At 46.5% G+C, this 21,878-nt stretch overlaps 1 protein-coding gene across 1 annotated transcript in view; it reads left to right on the top strand.

Moving 5' to 3' along the window:
- The window catches only part of LOC124002496 (ras and Rab interactor 2-like), a 196,353-nt gene that overhangs the window by 167,410 nt on the left and 7,065 nt on the right, over window positions 1-21,878 (top strand). The window contains 5 exon segments of the mRNA XM_046309928.1: window positions 6,264-6,355; window positions 10,616-11,148; window positions 11,151-12,027; window positions 20,845-20,927; window positions 21,355-21,580. Of these exon segments, the coding sequence (XP_046165884.1) occupies window positions 6,264-6,355; window positions 10,616-11,148; window positions 11,151-12,027; window positions 20,845-20,927; window positions 21,355-21,580 (1,811 nt within the window).

Here is a 21,878-nt window from a genome sequence, read left to right as displayed (position 1 = left end):
TGCTTTGTTCTGTGCAATCTGCAGCCTCCTAATTTCACTTGCTAATGCATTTCCCCAGACCACATAACAGTAGTTCACCTGACTCTCAATTAATGCTTGTGTTGTTTGCTTAAGAATCTTTCCTGAGGGGCCTCCCGGGTGGCGCAGTGGTTAACGGCGCTGTACTACCAGAGACTCTGGGTTCGCGCCCAGGCTCTGTTGTAACCGGCCGCGACCGGGAGGTCCGTAGGGCGACGCACAATTGGCCTAGCATTGACCGGGTTAGGGAGGGCTTGGCCGGTAGGGATATTCTTGTCTCATCGCGCACCAGCGACTCCCGTGGCGGGCCGGGCGCAGTGCGCGCTAACCGGTGTTTCCTCCGACACATTGGTGCGGCTGGCTTCCGGGTTGGATGCGCACTGTGTTAAGAAGCAATGCTGCTTGGTTGGGTTGTGTATCGGAGGACACATGACCTTCAACCTTCGTCTCTTCCCATACGGGAGTTGTAGCGATGAGACAAGATAGTAGCTACTAAACAATTGGATACCACTAAATTGGGGAGAAAAAGGGGTAAAATTCAACAACAACAAAAAACACACAAAAAAATAATAATAATCTTTCCTGGTCCTTCTGATCATGCGTGCTGTTTTTTTTTTTTTTTAGATAGATGAGTTATTTGAGATGACCCTGATATGCAGTTGTCTAGCTGCACTCCCAGTAGTTTGGTTTCTGCCACTTCCTCAGTTTGTACTCCCTTTTCCTAGTGGAACAGACCAACATAACTTTGGTTTTCTTGGTGTTGAAAACAAGTTTGTTCCGGCAAACCCACTCCCCGATAATCTCCAAATCTCCTTGTAAAGCTGGCTGTACCTGTTGAACCGATTGTCTTACTGTATACATTGTAGTATCATCTGCAAATATAGTAGCTTGAGTTTCAGATAAGGCATAAGGAAGGTCATTGGTAGATATTAAATAAAGAAGTGGCCCGAGGCAGCTGCCCTGCGGTATTCCACAGTTTCAAGCCTGGGGGGGAAGAAAGTGAACCATTGATATAGATGGACTGTTTCCTGTCAGTTAGATATGACTATACCCAATTCAATGCTACCTCCTTAAAACCATAATGCATTCATTTTGTCAAAGTTATTTCATGATCCACTAAATGAAATGCTGCACTAAACTCTAAAAATAGTACACCCACAAACCTGCTATTATCCATAACATGACTGGTCAGTCATGTCAACCAATGCAGTGGTAGTGGAATGGTTTTTGCGATAAGCATGCTGATTGGCTGTAATCAGATCATTCTTTCTCCCATATTTGTCTACCCACAATACCCTCCAATATCTTATTGAGTGAAGGGAGTAGACTAATTGGTTGACAATTGGCAGGAGTAATGGGTTCCTTACTGTCTTTTGGAATAGGACACAATTTAGAATGCTTCCATACATTTGCAATCATCCCTTTTTCCAGTGACCAATTAAATATGTATTTCAGTGGGGCTGCAGTCTGGAGAGCAGCATTGCGAAGTAAAAAATTGTCCATAAGATCATAACCTGTAGATTTACTATCGGGTACCATGTGAGGAGGAGTAGGAGAGATCGGACCAATGCGCAGCGTGGTACGTATCCATAATGTATTTTAATGAGAATGACTACAAAATACAAAAAGAACAAGAGAATCAAAATGAAAACCGAAACAGTCCCGAATGGTGCAAACACTGAAATGGAAAATATTCACCCACAAAACACAGGTGGGAAAAGGCTACCTAAATATGATTCTCAATCAGAGACAACGAACGACACCTGCCTCTGATTTAGAACCATACCAGGCCAAACACATAAACACAACCTAGAAAACGAACATAGACTGCCCAACACAACTCACGCCCTGACCATACTAACACAAAGACAAAATAGTAGTTACTTCCGGCGCCGACTGAGATGGCCGCCTCGCTTCGCGTTCCTAGGAAACTATGCAGTTTTTTGTTTTTTTTTACGTGTTATTTCTTACATTAGTACCCCAGGTCATCTTAGGTTTCATTACATACAGTCGAGAAGAACTACTGAATATAAGATCAGCGTCAACTCACCATCAGTACGACCAAGAATATGTTTTCCACGACGCGGATCCTGTGTTCTGCCTTACAAACAGGACAACGGAATGGATCGCATGCAGCGACCCAAGGAAACGACTCCGAAAAAGAGGGAAACGAGGCGGTGTTCTGGTCAGACTCCGAAAAAGGGCACATCGCGCACCACTCCCCAGCATTCTTCTTGCCAATGTCCAGTCTCTTGACAACAAGGTTGACGAAATCCGAGCAAGGGTGGCATTCCAGAGGGACATCAGAGACTGCAACGTTCTCTGCTTCACGGAAACATGGCTTACTGGGAAGACGCTATCCGATGCGGTGCAGCCAACGGGTTTCTCCACGCATCGCGCGGACAGAAACAAACATCTCTCTGGTAAGAAGAGTGGCGGGGGCGTATGCCTCATGACTAACGGGACATGGTGTGATGAAGGAAACATACAGGAACTCAAATCCTTCTGTTCACCTGATTTAGAATTCCTCACAATCAAATGTAGACCACATTATCTTCCAAGAGAATTCTCTTCGATTATAATCACAGCCGTATATATCCCCCCCAAGCAGACACATCGATGGCTCTGAACTAACTTTATTTAACTCTTTGCAAACTGGAAACCATTTATCCGGAGGCTGCATTCATTGTAGCTGGGGATTTTAACAAAGCTAATCTGAAAACAAGACTCCCTAAATTTTATCAGCATATCGATTGTGCAACCAGGGGTGGTAAAACCTTGGATCATTGTTACTCTAACTTCCGCGATGCATATAAGGCCCTGCCCCGCCCCCTTTCGGAAAAGCTGACCACGACTCCATTTTGCTGATCCCTGCCTACAGGCAGAAGCTAAAACAAGAGGCTCCCACGCTGAGGTCTGTCCAACGCTGGTCAGACCAAGCTGACTCTACACTCCAAGACTGCTTCCATCACGTGGACTGGGACATGTTTCGTATTGCGTCAGATGAAAATATTGACGAATACGCTGATTCGGTGTGCGAGTTCATTAGAACGTGCGTCGAAGATGTCGTTCCCATAGCAACGATAAAAACATTCCCAAACCAGAAACCGTGGATTGATGGCAGCATTCGCGTGAAACTGAAAGCACGAACCACTGCTTTTAATCAGGGCAAGGTGTCTGGTAACATGTCCGAATATAAACAATGCAGCTATTCCCTCCGCAAGGCTATTAAACAAGCTAAGCGTCAGTACAGAGACAAAGTGGAATCTCAATTCAATGGCTCAGACACAAGAGGCATGTGGCAGGGTCTACAGTCAATCACGGACTACAAGAAGAAACCCAGCCCAGTCACGGACCAGGATGTCTTGCTCCCAGGCAGACTAAATAACTTTTTTGCCCGCTTTGAGGACAATACAGTGCCACTGACACGGCCTGCAACGAAAACATGCGGTCTCTTCTTCACTGCAGCCGAGGTGAGTAAGACATTTAAACGTGTTAACCCTCGCAAGGCTGCAGGCCCAGACGGCATCCCCAGCCGCGCCCTCAGAGCATGCGCAGACCAGCTGGCCGGTGTGTTTACGGACATATTCAATCAATCCCTATACCAGTCTGCTGTTCCCACATGCTTCAAGAGGGCCACCATTGTTCCTGTTCCCAAGAAAGCTAAGGTAACTGAGCTAAACGACTACCGCCCCGTAGCACTCACTTCCGTCATCATGAAGTGCTTTGAGAGACTAGTCAAGGACCATATCACCTCCACCCTACCTGAGACCCTAGACCCACTCCAATTTGCTTACCGCCCAAATAGGTCCACAGACAATGCAATCTCAACCACACTGCACACTGCCCTAGCCCACCTGGACAAGAAGAATACCTATGTGAGAATGCTGTTCATCGACTACAGCTCGGCATTCAACACCATAGTACCCTCCAAGCTCGTCATCAAGCTTGAGACCCTGGGTCTCGACCCCGCCCTGTGCAACTGGGTACTGGACTTCCTGACGGGCCGCCCCCAGGTGGTGAGGGTAGGCAACAACATCTCCCCGCTGATCCTCAACACGGGGGCCCCACAAGGGTGCGTTCTGAGCCCTCTCCTGTACTCCCTGTTCACCCACGACTGCGTGGCCACGCACGCCTCCAACTCAATCATCAAGTTTGCGGACGACACAACAGTGGTAGGCTTGATTACCAACAACAATGAGACGGCCTACAGGGAGGAGGTGAGGGCCCTCGGAGTGTGGTGTCAGGAAAATAACCTCACACTCAACGTCAACAAAACTAAGGAGATGATTGTGGACTTCAGGAAACAGCAGAGGGAACACCCCCCTATCCACATCGATGGAACAGTAGTGGAGAGGGTAGCAAGTTTTAAGTTCCTCGGCATACACATCACAGACAAACTGAATTGGTCCACTCACACTGACAGCGTCGTGAAGAAGGCGCAGCAGTGCCTCTTCAACCTCAGGAGGCTGAAGAAATTCGGCTTGTCACCAAAAGCACTCACAAACTTCTACAGATGCACAACCGAGAGCATCCTGGCGGGCTGTATCACCGCCTGGTACGGCAACTGCTCCGCCCTCAACCGTAAGGCTCTCCATAAGGCTCTAGTGAGGTCTGCACAACGTATCACCGGGGGTAAACTACCTGCCCTCCAGGACACCTACACCACCCGATGTTACAGGAAGGCCATAAAGATCATCAAGGACATCAACCACCCGAACCACTGCCTGTTCACCCCGCTATCGTCCAGAAGGCGAGGTCAGTACAGGTGCATCAAAGCTGGGACCGAGAGACTGAAAAACAGCTTCTATCTCAAGGCCATCAGACTGTTAAACAGCCACCACTAACATTGAGTGGCTGCTGCCAACACACTGTCATTGACACTGACCCAACTCCAGCCACTTTAGTAATGGGAATTGATGGGAAATGATGTAAATATATCACTAGCCACTTTAAACAATGCTACCTTATATGATGTTACTTACCCTACATTATTCATCTCATATGCATATGTATATACTGTACTCTACATCATCGACTGCATCCTTATGTAATACATGTATCACTAGCCACTTTAACTATGCCACTTTGTTTACTTTGTCTACATACTCATCTCATATGTATATACTGTACTCGATACCATCTACTGTATGCTGCTCTGTACCATCACTCATTCATATATCCTTATGTACATATACCTTATCCCCTTACACTGTGTATAAGACAGTAGTTTTGGAATTGTTAGTTAGATTACTTGTTGGTTATCACTGCATTGTCGGAACTAGAAGCACAAGCATTTCGCTACACTCGCATTAACATCTGCTAACCATGTGTATGTGACAAATAAAATTTGATTTGATTTGATTTGAATAAAGGAACTAGGGTCAGAACGTGACAACTGCCCTCTTCTCACTTCTGGTTTTAGACCAGCTCCATGCCAGCTGGGCAGACAAACAGCTCAGAGCGAAAGACACGTCAGAACTTTGTTTCAACTGAGAAATAGAAACCGAAACATTAAACAACTGTAACGTCAGTAATGTCCAACTTCTAGTAAACATACAACAATACCCCATAAGTGGAATGACGTAAAACCTTTGTGGCCAGGGAAGTAGATGAAAGGAACGTAGTACCACTGTGCCAGTAATGTCCAGTAATGTCCAGTAATACCCAGTAATGTCCAGTAATACCCAGTAATATCCAGTAATGCCCAACACAGCACAACACAGTTTCAATCTGGGAAGAATACAGAATACAATGATATACTTTACTATCATTAGCGGCAGGAGTTTTTCATATTCACTTGACGTGACTAGGAAAAAACTTCAGGCCTGAGTTAAAGTTCATTAATAACAAGGGACCTAGTAGGGAAAATATCCTCAATAACTTGCATATTCAATTTGACAGTAAAAGGAATGTTTTAGTCAGCATATTGTGATTGCCAGTGAAGAGATTCACCAGCTGAGGCCTCAAGGCTCTGTTAGTTGGCATTGAGTTGACAGTAACAGCACAGTGATGTCACTCTCTTCCTCTCTTCCTCTCTGCACCGGTCGCTCTGGTGTTCAGGCTGTTGTGTTTGCTTTGACAAACCCCTTCTACCACCCTGTGACATCACCCACCCTGAGGACAGAACACAGGTCCAGCTAGCAGGAGGAGATACAGACTGGGAAAGTCCCCTCTCGGAGTCTCCTGAATATCTGTTGGACATTATAGACATAGTTGGATCATTCTCTCTCTTCTCTTTTCAGGGACGTCCTTCCCTTCACCCTGAATCTCCCAGAAGCCATTGCAGCCTCCAAGACTCAGAAAGACCTGGAGGAGGTGGCCCGACTAGGAGCAGGTACTACAGTAATAGATGGGTAGAATGTGATCAACTCTATTTTCTTCTCTGCTTAAAGGGATAGTTTGGGATTCTGGCAATGAGGCCATTTATCTACTTCCCCAGAGTCAGATGAACTTGTGGATACCATTTATATGTATCTGCGTCCGGTATCAAGGAAGTTAGAGGTAGTTTCGCAAGCCAATGCTAACTAGCGTTAGCACAATGACTGGAAGTCTACTAAAACAGCTAGCATGCTGTTCCCATAGATTTCCAGGCATTGCGCTAATTCTAGTTAGCAATTGCTAAGAGACATAAAAATGGAATCCACGAGTTCATCTGACTCTGGGGAAGTCCCAGACTAAACTATCCCTTTAAACCCCTTTAAACCTGGCCCTGGAGATAATCAATATGATGTTGAAAAGTGGAGAATGTCCCCAAAAGTGAAGCCAATGAATTATCCGATAGTAAATTGATATAGAAGGAATCCATATGGGCTGTGTCTCCTTGAGTAGATACAAGCATAACGTTAAAAAAAAGCACCTCATTCCACAGTGACATTTCTATGTGTACAGGTGCTGCGGCTACCGCCTATTAGTTTTATATGTTAGTTAACTCATGCTGACCGGTGTGATCTGGTTTCATGGCAGGTTTAGTTAGTCACTCTGTCATGATATTCTTAGTTTCCTTCTGTTGAAACTCCAGTGTGTGAGTCAGTTTCCTCCAGGCAGGCTGCATAACTCAGGGCTGGGGAGGAGGGTGTGGTGACTGGAGTATTATACACACAGGCTTACTCTGACCCCTCGTGTATGCATGTTACACTTCCACACACACACACACACACACACACACACACACACACACACACACACACACACACACAGAGAGAGAGAGAGAGACAGAGAGAGAGAGAGAGAGAGAGAGAGAGAGAGAGAGAGAGAGAGAGAGAGAGAGAGAGAGAGAGAGAGAGAGAGAGAGAGAGAGAGAGAGAGAGAGAGAGAGAGAGAGAGAGAGAGAGAGAGAGAGAGAGAGAGAGAGAGAGAGAGAGAGAGAGAGAGAGAGAGAGAGAGAGAGAGAGAGAGAGAGAGAGAGAGAGAGAGAGAGAGAGAGAGTATCATCTTGAAGCATCTCAAATATTACTTTTCTGGTGCCACATTTCCATGGAGATGTAAACCCACACCAGTGTGTCACCAGTTTAGCTCAAACACTGCAGTAAATCCTGTACAGAAATGCATAATGGGTATTTTCTCTCTCAGGGGGCAAAAAGGATATTGTTTTGCGGCACCAAGATTTTATCAAAGGTTTTTCCAAGGGCAGCAGACTTTGGCTCGGCTAAGTCATTTCAACGTAGTTCATGAATTATTCATACTAACTACGAGGTCATGAAGGGAATAGCGGACATGGTTCCCACTACTGAATTGAGTTTGTTCACTCACTACATACACACCTTGTTGCAGTATACTCCATTACGGAAGGTTATGAATACATTAATGGCACACAATTTAGCTCTGGGTACAGAGTCTGTCCTCGACTCAGAAAGTAGTGGAGGAAGAAATGTCCTTTGAACTATCAGTAAAGCTCTCTGCAGGAGATCCATCCAGGCTATTCCCTGTGGGGTCACTGCTAAACCCAGCCCAGGATGAGTGCACTCTGGGTGGGGTAAAGAGCATGGAGAGTTTGCCTGTCTCAGTCTAGCTCCAGAGGTCATGTTTCTCAAGTGGGCATTTCATCAATACCACCGAGTTGTTTCCGTCCCTAGACTAGAGAGGTATGACGAGACCTTTGAAGCGGTGCCCGACAGCTCCGTCGCTCTCTACCATCCCAGATGTGTTGCTGTGCAGAGGGTGTGTGTGTGTGGAATTCAATGCGTAACAGAACGTGCTTCGCAGTCCTCTAAAGTAACTTATGGAATCATTTATAACAGTCTGTAGATTCTATTACATGAATGCCATTATTCTGTAAAGTATTTCTTAGTCTGTGATTGTTTGTCTGGATGAGTTCGCTCAGAGACTTGTGTACCAAGTGCCAGCAAACAATAGACTGATTCAGTGGATACAAGTGAAAAAACAGAAGAGACGATCGTAACGGAAACCAATGTCCTGCATTGCAGCAGGAAACTCGGTCAAAGAGAAGGGAGGTGGAGGGCGATCAGGAAAGAGGAGGGCCTATACACTACAGTAGGCCTGTCCAGTGTGTAGACTCCTCCCACCACCCCTGTGGAATTTGCATGTGTGACTCCCTCTCCGTCTCTCTGTCTCTCTGGGTGTGTGTCTGTCAGGACAGCATTCTTGAATCAGTGCTGGGCGATGAAGGGCTGAGCTCACCACATTCTCCGCTGCCTCAGAAGAGCGTAGGATCACAGAGGAACAGAGAGAAAGAAAGAGAGGGATATAAAAAGGTTGACTGCCTAACTACAGTGCTACTGGCACTATATTGTGGATGTGTCAGTGAACAGGAGGATAAAGTAAGTGGGAAAGGGGTGTTGATGGTCGTTCCTGTGGGTGTTTATGCATTTTGTTTGGGTCAAGGTTAGGGCTAGGCGGTTTGTAGGTTTCTGTGTATGAGGGTATGCATGTCTGTGTATGAGGGTATGTATGTGTCTGTTTATGAGGGTATGTATGTGTCTGTATGAGGGTATGTAAGTGTCTGTGTATGAGGGTATGTAAGTGTATGTGTATGAGGGTATGTAAGTGTCTGTGTATGAGGGTATGTCTGTGTATGAGGGTATGTATGTGTCTGTGTATGAGGGTATGTATGTCTGTGTATGATGGTATGTACGTGTCTGTGTATGAGGGTATGCATGTCTGTGTAGGAGGGTATGTAAGTGTCTGTGTATGAGGGTATGTATGTGTCTGTGTATGAGGGTATGTAAGTGTCTGTGTATGAGGGTATGTATGTCTGTGTATGATGGTATGTACGTGTCTGTGTATGAGGGTATGCATGTCTGTGTATGAGGGTATGTAAGTGTCTGTGTATGAGGGTATGTATGTGTCTGTGTATGAGGGTATGTAAGTGTCTGTGTATGAGGGTATGTAAGTGTCTGTGTATGAGGGTATGTATGTGTCTGTGTATGAGGGTATGTATGTGTCTGTGTATGAGGGTATGTATGTCTGTGTATGATGGTATGTAAGTGTCTGTTTTTCAGGGTATGTATGTGTCTGTTTATCAGGGTATGTATGTGTCTGTGTATGAGGGTATGTATGTCTGTGTATGATGGTATGTAAGTGTCTGTGTATGAGGGTATGTATGTCTGTGTATGAGGGTATGTAAGTGTCTGTGTATGAGGGTATGTAAGTGTCTGTGTATGATGGTATGTAAGTGTCTGTGTATGAGGGTATGTATGTCTGTGTATGAGGGTATGTAAGTGTCTGTGTATGAGGGTATGTAAGTGTCTGTGTATGAGGGTATGTAAGTGTCTGTGTATGAGGGTATGTAAGTGTCTGTGTATGAGGGTATGTATGTCTGTGTATGAGGGTATGTAAGTGTCTGTGTATGAGGGTATGTATGTGTCTGTGTATGAGGGTATGTATGTGTCTGTGTATGAGGGTATGTATGTGTCTGTGTATGAGGGTATGTATGTGTCTGTGTATGATGGTATGTAAGTGTCTGTGTATGAGGGTATGTATGTGTCTGTGTATGAGGGTATGTATGTGTCTGTGTATGAGGGTATGTATGTGTCTGTGTATGATGGTATGTAAGTGTCTGTGTATGAGGGTATGTATGTCTGTGTATGAGGGTATGTAAGTGTCTGTGTATGAGGGTATGTATGTGTCTGTGTATGAGGGTATGTATGTCTGTGTATGAGGGTATGTATGTGTCTGTTTATCAGGGTATGTATGTGTCTGTTTATCAGGGTATGTATGTGTCTGTTTATCAGGGTATGTATGTGTCTGTTTATCAGGGTATGTATGTGTCTGTGTATGAGGGTATGTATGTCTGTGTATGATGGTATGTAAGTGTCTGTGTATGAGGGTATGTAAGTGTCTGTGTATGAGGGTATGTAAGTGTCTGTGTATGAGGGTATGTATGTGTCTGTGTATGAGGGTATGTAAGTGTCTGTGTATGAGGGTATGTGTCTGTGTATGAGGGTATGTATGTGTCTGTGTATGAGGGTATGTGTCTGTGCATGAAGGTGTGAAGGTGTTTGTATGTTTCTTTGAATGGTTATCATGATTTTGAGTGTTATTGGGTCAGGTTGTGGTTAGGCAGCTATTGGAGGTTTTTCAATGTATACAGTGTTTGGACTCTGTTAATGATTCCTAATCTCTTTTCTCCTGTTAGGATTCTGGCACTCTGCTCTAGGCAGCCTGCGAAGGACAACCACTCCCTCTCGCCCTCCACCACAGCGCCCTGACAGAGACGGTGACATCCAGGGTGCAGAGAGGACACAAGAGAAACAGAGTGCGACTTGCCACAACAGCGTTCCTCCAGCTCGTCCCCCTTCCTCCTCCTCCTCTCGCCTGGAGAGAAGCCAGTCCAACGGGGCTCTTTGCTTCGTCAACCCCCTCTTCCTCCAGACACACCGGCGGCTTGAGGAAGACCCTCAATCCTCTTCCTCCTCTCCTTCCCCCTACGTCACACACTCCACCCCCAGCCCAGGAACTACCGGTGGGAAGTCTTCAGCCCCTGTCACGGACCCCAACGTGACCAGGAAGTCACGTCCACCTCGGCCCCCGCCTCCCCATTCCCGCTTATTCCCGCCCCCCGTTCCCTCTCCCAGCGCCGCCAAGCTCCCCCTCCCCCCACCTCTCTACCCCAGAAGCCCAAGAGCAGCATGCCCGAAACGCCCGCAGCCATTGTTGTCACCAGGCAACCACTGCAACCTTCATACAATCAGAACCTTCGCCCCACCCCTCGCCCTCCCATGGGTGCCAGGCACAGCAGCCATTCCAAAAAGATGACAAGCAGCGCCGCCATCCCTGTGCCCCACCAACACCCTCAGCACCCTCCTCCCCGACGCCCCAATAAACCTGACATCGACGCCCACCGGTGCCACATCGCTCTTGATGACGAAACTATCGCCAAGGCTCTGTCCCGTGCCAAGCTTCCCCCTTGCCAGACACCGGCCATACCCACTCCCTCCATAGTGGGAAATGGTGCTGGTAGCCCTCCCAGCCCTCCGGGTAAGACCCCCAGGCGAGAGGGACAAGAGGGGAGGCTGAGCGACATGTCCATCTCCACCTCTTCCTCAGATTCTCTGGACTACTCCCAGCGTCCCCTCTCCCTCCCCGCCAGCCCCCCTCTCAGATTACGGCATCACCTTGGCAACAACAAGGACAGCAGCGACGACGAAGACCTCTGTGACGAAGAAGAGGAAGACTACGGCGTCAGCCTGGAGAACGACCTGGACCAGGGCCTCCGTCCTCCCTTCAAAGCCCACCGGAGAGGGGTCGGAGTCGGGGTCAAAGTTGCGCTGAGCTTCCGGAAAGTTTCTGGAGTCTTCAGCACGTTCATGACCCCAGAAAGGCGAGCCGTGAGGAGGATAGCGGAGCTCTCCAGGGACAAGAGTTCCTACTTCGGATGCCTGGTTCAGGATTATATCAGTTTTGTACAGGAGAATAAGGGGTGTCATACGTCAGGCTTAGACCTCCTGCAGACCCTCAGACAGTTCATGACCCAGATGAAGGCCTACCTGACGCAGAGCTCCGAACTGGACCCGCCCATCGAATCCCTCATACCCGAGGATCAGATAGGTGAGTTTGTGTGTGTGGATTGTGTATGGGGTGGGGGGGGGGGGTCTTTATGGCCTCAGACTACAAGGAAGCTGGTGTGTGGGTAGATACATATGTACTTCACATGGATGTCTGTATGACTGTGTGGTTGTGGGTGTTTCTCATATCCCACTTATGTTGGCTCTCTCTCCGAGCACTTCAGCTCTAATAGGGAAGTAATACCTAAAAACTAGTTTCACAGTGACCTAATCCACTTACAACATATTTACAGTGATAAACTGTCAAGACTTAGTCTATGTACATGATGAAAATTAGCCCAACTATTTGAAGCACTCCCTATTAGTCCATGTTAAGACAGACTGGTTATAGAAACCAGTGTTGGGTTACGGAGATGCCAGTGAGATGCCAGTGTACCCTCCCTTCCCTACAGTCAGTTATTCCTGGCCTCTCCAGCTTGGCACAAATTCACACAGTTGTGCCAAATGCCAAGCTTCTTTCGTGGTTCAATTGGAATGGCAAAAATGACAATTATCTCCCAACCAAAATCCCTAAATGTCAAGTGATTCTTTTAATGTGGGACCAAATATGGTGTGACTTACTAGTGACAGAAAATAGGCCTCTAGTTAGAGGAGGCTGCAATACGTAGTCCTCATTTTGACGACATGGACCTGAAGCAAGCAAGTGCTAATGTTTGACAGTGAAATTGTGATGGAGGCTGACTTAGCCAATGTTGTCAAATAGGATTTTCATTGAGTTTGGGCTGAATACGTATTTGCATGATTATGTAGCCATAATTTTACACTCGTCTCTTTTCCCTTGTTCTTTGTAAACAACAACAGCCAAGCATTGTTCAGAGAAGAAGTGGTTGTTGGAGTGGTAGCTGACCTCTCTCTTTCTCTCTCTCTCTCTCTCTCTCTCTCTCTCTCTCTCTCTCTCTCTCTCTCTCTCTCTCTCTCTCTCTCTCTCTCTCTCTCTCTCTCTCTCTCTCTCTCTCTCTCTCTCTCTGTCTCTTAATTCAATTCAATTCAAGGGGCTTTATTGGCATGGGAAACGTGTTAACATTGCCAAAGCAAGTGACTCTCTCTCTTTCAACTTAGAAGTATGCATGGTAATAAACACAACAATAAAAGACTACCAATGATCTCGATAGGCCTATGCATACATTTACTAAACCAGGCACAGTAGCATTCTGCGACCCAAAGGACAGTAACATAGGCTAGGATGTTCCTTGTTTGCCACCAGATACAATGTTTACGAGGTTTAGTCTCGACTAGTAACACAAAGGTGATTCCTGTATAGACAGACAGACTGACGTAATGGTAAAAGCCTGTAGGCTTTCAGGAATAGAGAAGTGAAGCTTGGACTGTGCTCTCCTCACTGTTGACATACGATGTCAGTGTAGACTGTATACTGTATGTATAAGATGCATTAGGGAGAAATGGGTGTAGGTCGTCGTAATGCCATTTAAAAGCCCAAACTGTATCGATTTACTAGTAATTGAGGTAAGGAGGGGGGATAAAAATGTATAGTTTTACTGGTAATTGAGTTAAAGAGTGAGCATGGAGGTAGAGTAACCATGTGTATGTTTATAAAGGGAACCAGAGGACTGTCAACACACACAGATACACACACACACACACACACACACACACACGTTGGTTTTACTATCCAAGTGTGGGACCAAAAAATGTATTCCCTTTCAAAACCCCTTACCCTAAAACTGAACCTAACCCTAACTCTAGAGACAGTTTGTGCTGTTCTGTGAAGGGAGTAGTACACAGCATTGTACCAGATCTTCAGTTTCTTGGCAATTTCTCACATGGAATAGACTTCCATTTCTCAGAACAAGACTAGACTGACAAGTTTCAGAATAAAGTTATTTGTTTCCAGCCATTTTGAGCCTGTAATCGAATCCACAAGTGCTGATGCTCCAGATACTCAACTAGTCTAAAGAAGGCCAGTTGTATTGCTTCTTTAATCAGAACAACAGTTTTCAGCTGTGCTAACATAATTGCAAAAGGTTTTCTAATGATCAATTAACCTTTTAAAATTATAAACTTGGATTAGCTAACACAACGTGCCATCGGAACACAGGAGTGATGGTTGCTGATAATGGGTTTCCAGCTACAATAGTAATTTACAACATTAACAATGTCTACACTGTATTACTGATCAATTTGATGTTATTTTAATGGACAAAAAAAAAGTATTTTTCTTTGAAAAACAAGGACATTTCTAAGTGACCCCAAACTTTTGAATGGTAGTGTAGGTGACCTATGAGTACAGTCATGGTATGATTCATTGTATCGGCTGACCCCAAACCTTTGAACGGTAGTGTATATCATAAGGCCTTTCCACAAATAGAACAGTGAGTCAGATATTTCACCGGATGCATAAATGTGAAGCATCCGCTTGGCGTTTCCACTCAGTACAAGATATGGTGATCAGAGGAAACCCAGTGCCCGGCAGAGGGAGAATATTGAGCGAGATGGATTTTGGCCATATGACCTCCATACAGTTTCCAAAACTAGAATCTGGAACAAGCATAGTGGACTGCGTTTTAGAGACTTTATCTTTTGCTAAAGTTGTAAAATATGTTGTTGTTTAGGAGGAGTTTAAGGGTGAATTGAGTTATTGCACACACGCACTTCACGGAGTTGGTGTTCCCTAACAGAAATATGCAAATACATGCTAGAATGAGCCAATAGGATCTCACTACCTCATGCTTGGCTCTGCCCACCTCCTTGTTTGTTCTGCACACTATGCTTCATTTGCTCCTATTGGAAACGACAGGCCGTTGGCCTTTCTTTGAGGGCCTAGTTATACCGTAACACAGTGGTGTTAAGAATCTCCTGGTTTACAGGCCACATCAGGCCTGTAAGTCACATTATGCTGGCTTGCAAAGTGATGTGTAATTCCTATTGGAATCCAGACAGAGTTAGGATATCCAACAAGTGGAATGTTTAATCACCTGCAACCTGCATTCAGAATGACTGATAGGGTAGGGAAGATTGAATACTGAGACTACCTCATTCATTTAAAATGGAACATCCATCTCAGTATCGGGTGCAATAAATCCAACAGATTGGATGTTTAAAAATAACTGTATGTTATTTATCTTTGTGTAGCACAAAATGTATCACCCAAAACACAGATATTACAGTAAAACAAACAATTCTGGAAATCTCCCTGCAATAGAGCATGCTGGGAAATAGTAGATTATTATATTTTTTACATTTGTTTTCATCTTTCATTTGACCTTTAAGTCAATGCTGAGACCAAGGTATCTTTTCCAGATGAGCCCTGTGTAGCACCACAATACACATCAAAATACAGTAAACACAATAGACCACATATTCATATACACAATAGTATACGCCTTATTATACTCAACAACAAAAGCTAATCATAAAAAAACTAGACACATTCTTCAGTGTGAAGAGGTCCCCTAACAGTGATGAAGGACGCCTGGTTCTATGTAGAACCCTTCTTGCCTTCCAAAGAAACATCAAAGAACCCTCTCTTCCAAAAACAATGTAGGATGTTCAAGGTTGTAGGTAGAACCATTTGGCTTACAAAGGACCCTTGTCAACAAAAAGGGTTCTTCTGATCAAACTGGTTCTTGGTAGAACCCTATCTCTCCACAAAGCACCCTTTTGGAACCCTGTCTTCTAAGGAGTGGAGCCCATTGTTGCCCAAGACTTACAGTGTAGCCCAAGGCTTTACAGAGGAGGTATAGCAACATAACAAACATTGCCCAACATACCAAGGAGTCAAGGTCCTGAGAGGAAACCAGCAGTAAGGAAGTGTAGAGGGACGTGTGTGTGTGTGTGTGTGTGTTTACTTCATGTGTATGAACTACTAACCATTGTGTGTTTATCCAGCTCTCGAGTCCATGTTAATAATCTACCTACCTCTCCATCTATTCAGAATCATATTTATTTTATTAGTCGTAGGCGACAGTAAGACGCTACACAGTTTTTACCTTGGTTGACATTGCTTTGCTAAACTGGCTCATTTACATATAGGAATATAGTGCTGTGTAGTCTGCAGGGAGTGGGGAGTTTTCTAACCTTACACTTCCCCAAACCTCCCTCTTTTTATCTTTCTTTTTCTCTCTCTCTGTACACCCTCTCTCTCTCTCTCTCTCTCTCTCTGTACACCCCCCCTCTCTCTCCCTCTGTACCTCTCTCTCTCTCAAGCTCGCTGTACCTCTCTCTCTCCCTCTGTACCTCTCTCTCTCAAGCTCTCTGTACCTCTCTCTCTCCCTCTGTACCTCTCTCTCCCCCTCTGTACCCCTCTCTCTCTCTCCCTCTGTACCTCTCTCTCTCTCTCTCCCTCTGTACCTCTCTCTCTCTCAAGGTCTCTGTACCTCTCTCTCTCTCTGTACCTCTCTCTCTCCCTCTGTACCTCTCTCTCTCAAGCTCTCTGTACCTCTCTCTCTCTGTACCTCTCTCTCTCCCTCTGTACCTCTCTCTCTCTCAAGCTCTCTGTACCTCTCTCTCTCTCTCTCTCCCTCTGTACCTCTCTCTCTCTCTCTCCCTCTGTACCTCTCTCTCTCAAGCTCTCTGTACCTCTCTCTCTCCCTCTGTACCTCTCTCTCTCCCTCTGTACCTCTCTCTCTCTCTCTCCCTCTGTACCTCTCTCTCTCTCTCAAGCTCTCTGTACCTCTCTCTCTCCCTCTGTACCTCTCTCTCTCTCTCCCTCTGTACCTCTCTCTCTCTCTCTCCCTCTGTACCTCTCTCTCTCTCTCTCTCGCTCCCTCTGTACCTCTCTCTCTCCCTCTGTACCTCTCTCTCTCTCTCTCCCTCTGTACCTCTCTCTCTCTCTCTCAAGCTCTCTGTACCTCTCTCTCTCCCTCTGTACCTCTCTCTCTCCCTCTGTACCTCTCTCTCTCTCTCTCCCTCTGTACCGCTCTCTCTCTCAAGCTCTCTGTACCTCTCTCTCTCCCTCTGTACCTCTCTCTCTCTCTCTCCCTCTGTACCTCTCTCTCTCTCTCCCTCTGTACCTCTCTCTCTCCCTCTGTACCTCTCTCTCTCTCAAGCTTTCCGTACCTCTCTCTCTCTCAAGCTCGCTGTACCTCTCTCTCTCTCTCCCTCTGTACCTCTCTCTCTCTCTCTCTCTCTCAACCTCTCTGTACCTCTCTCTCTCTCTCTCAAGCTCTCTGTACCTCCCTCTCTCTCAAGCTCTCCGTACCTCTCTCTCTCAAGCTCTCTGTACCTCTCTCTCTCTCTCAAGCTCTCTGTACCCCTCTCTCTCTCTCTCTCTCCCTCTGTACCTCTCTCTCTCCCTCTGTACCTCTCTCTCTCTCTCTCCCTCTGTACCTCTCTCTCTCTCTCTCAAGCTCTCTGTACCTCTCTCTCTCCCTCTGTACCTCTCTCTCTCCCTCTGTACCTCTCTCTCTCTCTCTCCCTCTGTACCGCTCTCTCTCTCAAGCTCTCTGTACCTCTCTCTCTCCCTCTGTACCTCTCTCTCTCTCTCTCCCTCTGTACCTCTCTCTCTCTCTCTCCCTCTGTACCTCTCTCTCTCTCTCCCTCTGTACCTCTCTCTCTCTCTCCCTCTGTACCTCTCTCTCTCTCTCTCCCTCTGTACCTCTCTCTCTCTCTCTCCCTCTGTACCTCTCTCTCTCTCTCCCTCTGTACCTCTCTCTCTCTCAAGCTCTCCGTACCTCTCTCTCTCTCAAGCTCTCTGTACCTCTCTCTCTCCCTCTGTACCTCTCTCTCTCTCTCAAGCTCTCTGTACCTCTCTCTCTCTCTCTCAAGCTCTCTGTACCTCCCTCTCTCTCAAGCTCTCCGTACCTCTCTCTCTCTCAAGCTCTCTGTACCTCTCTCTCTCTCTCTCTCTCTCAAGCTCTCTGTACCTCTCTCTCTCTCTCTCAAGCTCTCTGTACCTCCCTCTCTCTCAAGCTCTCCGTACCTCTCTCTCTCTCAAGCTCTCTGTACCTCTCTCTCTCTCTCTCTCAAGCTCTCTGTACCTCTCTCTCTCCCTCTGTACCTCTCTCTCTCTCTCCCTCTGTACCTCTCTCTCTCTCTCTCCCTCTGTACCTCTCTCTCTCTCTCTCTCGCTCCCTCTGTACCTCTCTCTCTCCCTCTGTACCTCTCTCTCTCTCTCCCTCTGTACCTCTCTCTCTCTCAAGCTTTCCGTACCTCTCTCTCTCTCAAGCTCTCTGTACCTCTCTCTCTCTCTCCCTCTGTACCTCTCTCTCTCTCTCCCTCTGTACCTCTCTCTCTCTCTCTCTCTCTCAACCTCTCTGTACCTCTCTCTCTCTCTCTCTCAAGCTCTCTGTACCTCCCTCTCTCTCAAGCTCTCCGTACCTCTCTCTCTCTCAAGCTCTCTGTACCTCTCTCTCTCTCTCAAGCTCTCTGTACCCCTCTCTCTCTCTCTCTCCCTCTGTACCTCTCTCTCTCTCTCAAGCTCTCTGTACCTCTCTCTCTCCCTCTGTACCTCTCTCTCTCCCTCTGTACCTCTCTCTCTCTCTCTCCCTCTGTACCGCTCTCTCTCTCAAGCTCTCTGTACCTCTCTCTCTCCCTCTGTACCTCTCTCTCTCTCTCTCCCTCTGTACCTCTCTCTCTCTCTCTCTCCCTCTGTACCTCTCTCTCTCTCTCCCTCTGTACCTCTCTCTCTCTCTCTCCCTCTGTACCTCTCTCTCTCTCTCCCTCTGTACCTCTCTCTCTCTCAAGCTCTCCGTACCTCTCTCTCTCAAGCTCTCTGTACCTCTCTCTCTCCCTCTGTACCTCTCTCTCTCTCTCTCTCAAGCTCTCTGTACCTCTCTCTCTCTCTCTCTCTCAAGCTCTCTGTACCTCCCTCTCTCTCAAGCTCTCCGTACCTCTCTCTCTCTCAAGCTCTCTGTACCTCTCTCTCTCTCTCTCTCAAGCTCTCTGTACCTCTCTCTCTCTCCCTCTGTACCTCTCTCTCTCAAGCTCTCTGTACCTCTCTCTCTCAAGCTCTCTGTACCTCTCTCTCTCTCTCCCTCTGTACCTCTCTCTCTCAAGCTCTCTGTACCTCTCACTCGCTCTCTCCCTCTGTACCTCTCTCTCTCTCCTCTGTACCTCTCTCTCTCTCTCCCTCTGTACCTCTCTCTCTCAAGCTCTCTGTACCTCTCTCTCTCTCTCCCTCTGTACCTCTCTCTCTCAAGCTCTCTGTACCTCTCTCTCTCTCAAGCTCTCTGTACCCCTCTCTCTCTCAAGCTCTCTGTACCTCTCTCTCTCTCTCCCTCTGTACCTCTCTCTCTCTCCCTCTGTACCTCTCTCTCTATCTCTCTCTCCCTCTGTACCTCTCTCTCTCTCTCTCCCTCTGTACCTCTCTCTCTCCCTCTGTACCCCTCTCTCTCTCTCTCCCTCTGTACCTCTCTCTCTCTCTCTCCCTCTGTACCTCTCTCTCTCTCTCTCTCTCTCTCCCTCTGTACCCCTCTCTCTCTCTCCCTCTGTACCTCTCTCTCTCTCCCTCTGTACCTCTCTCTCTCTCTCTCCCTCTGTACCTCTCTCTCTCTCCCTCTGTACCCCTCTCTCTCTCAAGCTCTCTGTACCTCTCTCTCTCTCTCTCAAGCTCTCTGTACCTCTCTCTCTCTCTCCCTCTGTACCTCTCTCTCTCTCTCTCAAGCTCTCTGTACCTCTCTCTCTCAAGCTCTCTGTACCTCTCTCTCTCAAGCTCTCTGTACCTCTCTCTCTCTCAAGCTCTCTGTACCTCTCTCTCTCCCTCTGTACCTCTCTCTCTCCCTCTGTACCTCTCTCTCTCAAGCTCTCTGTACCTCTCTCTCTCTCTCCCTCTGTACCTCTCTCAAGCTCTCTGTACCTCTCTCTCTCTCTCTCAAGCTCTCTGTACCTCTCTCTCTCTCTCTCTCAAGCTCTCTGTACCTCTCTCTCTCTCTCAAGCTCTCTGTACCTCTCTCTCTCTCAAGCTCTCTGTACATCTCTCTCTCTCTCTCTTTCTCTCTTTCTTTCTCCCAGCTCTGTTTTCCTGTTTTCCTGTTTTCCTGGAAAACCCAGCATTGCTCATGTCAAACACCATAAAGCAGTCCTCTTTTCTTGACTTCTGCTACTCTCAGGTTTTCCACACAATAAGGCCACTAGATTAATTTGGATGAAGTCCTTTTGCATGATACAGTGGCGTTAACCAATGCAAAACTACGGTTCAGTACCCAGCTGCCGGCTACGGTTCATGGGCTCTGTCACCGCTAGTTAATCAGCAGCAATGACTGAGAAACAGTTATTTGCTTGAAAACAGGTTGCACCGCTTCGCTGACCCTGATTTTATACAGTTTGAGGTCAGATGAAAAATAATAGAACGTAATGGATGTGGCCTATTGTTTTATCAACCTGTGAACTTTGTGTTCAAGGATGTATCAATTATTCTCCTGGGGATCTTGAGGTGATGTCCGTTAGTGCAGGTTCAGCTATGGTTATGGCTGGGTTATGTTTTAGGGCGAGGCAGTGGAAGTAGCTCATCACAGCGTACGCACCGTTGTACAGTAAAATGCTATTGCATCTGGGTCAGTTGAGGTTTTTAATGGTTATGGATGGTATTTATTTTACGGCATGACTTTTTACAGCGTTTAAGTTTACCGTTTTATTGCGGAAAAGCGTTTGCAGTTGCATGAGATTTACCCCCTTTAAAAGTTTGAAATGTGAAGCTCTTATGTAATGGAGAGTGTTACCACATCCTCCTAATTGTGTGAAACATTGATCGAAATTCCAAAAAAGGACGAAGAAAGCCCTGCACACAGCAGTGTGTCTTGATCCAGTTTAGATTTATTGAACTCTATTGACGACTCAATATGGGCCAAGCCAGTGTGGGGAAGCAGCCGCTAACCCCCAACGTGTCTGTGTGTTTTATCTCTAGACTCTGTCCTGGAGAAGGCCATGCACAAATGTGTGTTGAAGCCGCTGAAGGGCGTAGTGGAAGTGGCCCTGCACGACTTCCAGGTGAGCTTTTGTCTTCCATTGCAGCACCTGATAGAATCATAGATGATTCGGAAAGTTAGTAGAACGTTAGTCAAGGAGCTCATGTCTTTTAAACAGGATATATTTTATATACAGTGTTTACACTAAGGAGAATCCTGAAGTTGATGTCACCATAACCACAGGTCTGAGAGGTTTTCTCCCCTTCTGGTAATTACATTTCTATGATGGAAATAGAATAAATAGAAGGAACAATGATCATAGAAATGTCATTAATAGATGGCGATCATGACCATGATGACGATTCATAACCTTGTTTGTCTAGTAATTATATATCTATAACCATAACCTTGCCCTTCCTCTCTCTCCTCTCCCATTTAAGCATTGGGGCTTTGTCACTTCTTATAGCTAAACCTCTATGCTCATAACCTTCTCCTTCCTCTCCTCCTAGGTGAGCAGTGGAGGCTGGCAGCAGCTGAGGGAGAACCTGGCCCTGGCTAAGACCCGGAGGCCCCAGGACCTGGGTGTGGACGGGGCCGTGCCCCCTGACCCCATGGCCATCGAGAAGATCCGCCACAAGTTCCACAACATGAGGAAGATGTACTCCCCGGATAAGAAGGTGTCGCTGCTGCTCCGAGTGTGTAAACTCATCTACACCATCATGCAGGATAACTCAGGTAGGTGGGATTGGGGGGAGGATATGTTTTGGGAGAGAGGGTGCCTGTGCAGAGAGTGTGGATGAGTTCCACATATATGTCTATAGTGTACCTGGTTGTGTATTACACAAGATTGGGATCAATTCCATTATATTCAGTAAATTCAGGAAGGAATCTAAAAAGCACTTTTTCTTAATTCTTCTGTTTGATAAAAATATTTTTTAAATGATATTGAAATTCAATTGACCCCTAACCCTGTTTTATCTGCATGCTTCTGAGTGTGTGTCTTTGTGTGTTCATGTGTGTGTTTTCATCTGAC

Source organism: Oncorhynchus gorbuscha, linkage group LG18 (assembly GCF_021184085.1).
Source record: "Oncorhynchus gorbuscha isolate QuinsamMale2020 ecotype Even-year linkage group LG18, OgorEven_v1.0, whole genome shotgun sequence".
In the NCBI taxonomy this organism is placed as follows: Eukaryota; Metazoa; Chordata; class Actinopteri; order Salmoniformes; family Salmonidae; genus Oncorhynchus; species Oncorhynchus gorbuscha.
This window is presented reverse-complemented; position numbering and strand designations above follow the sequence as displayed.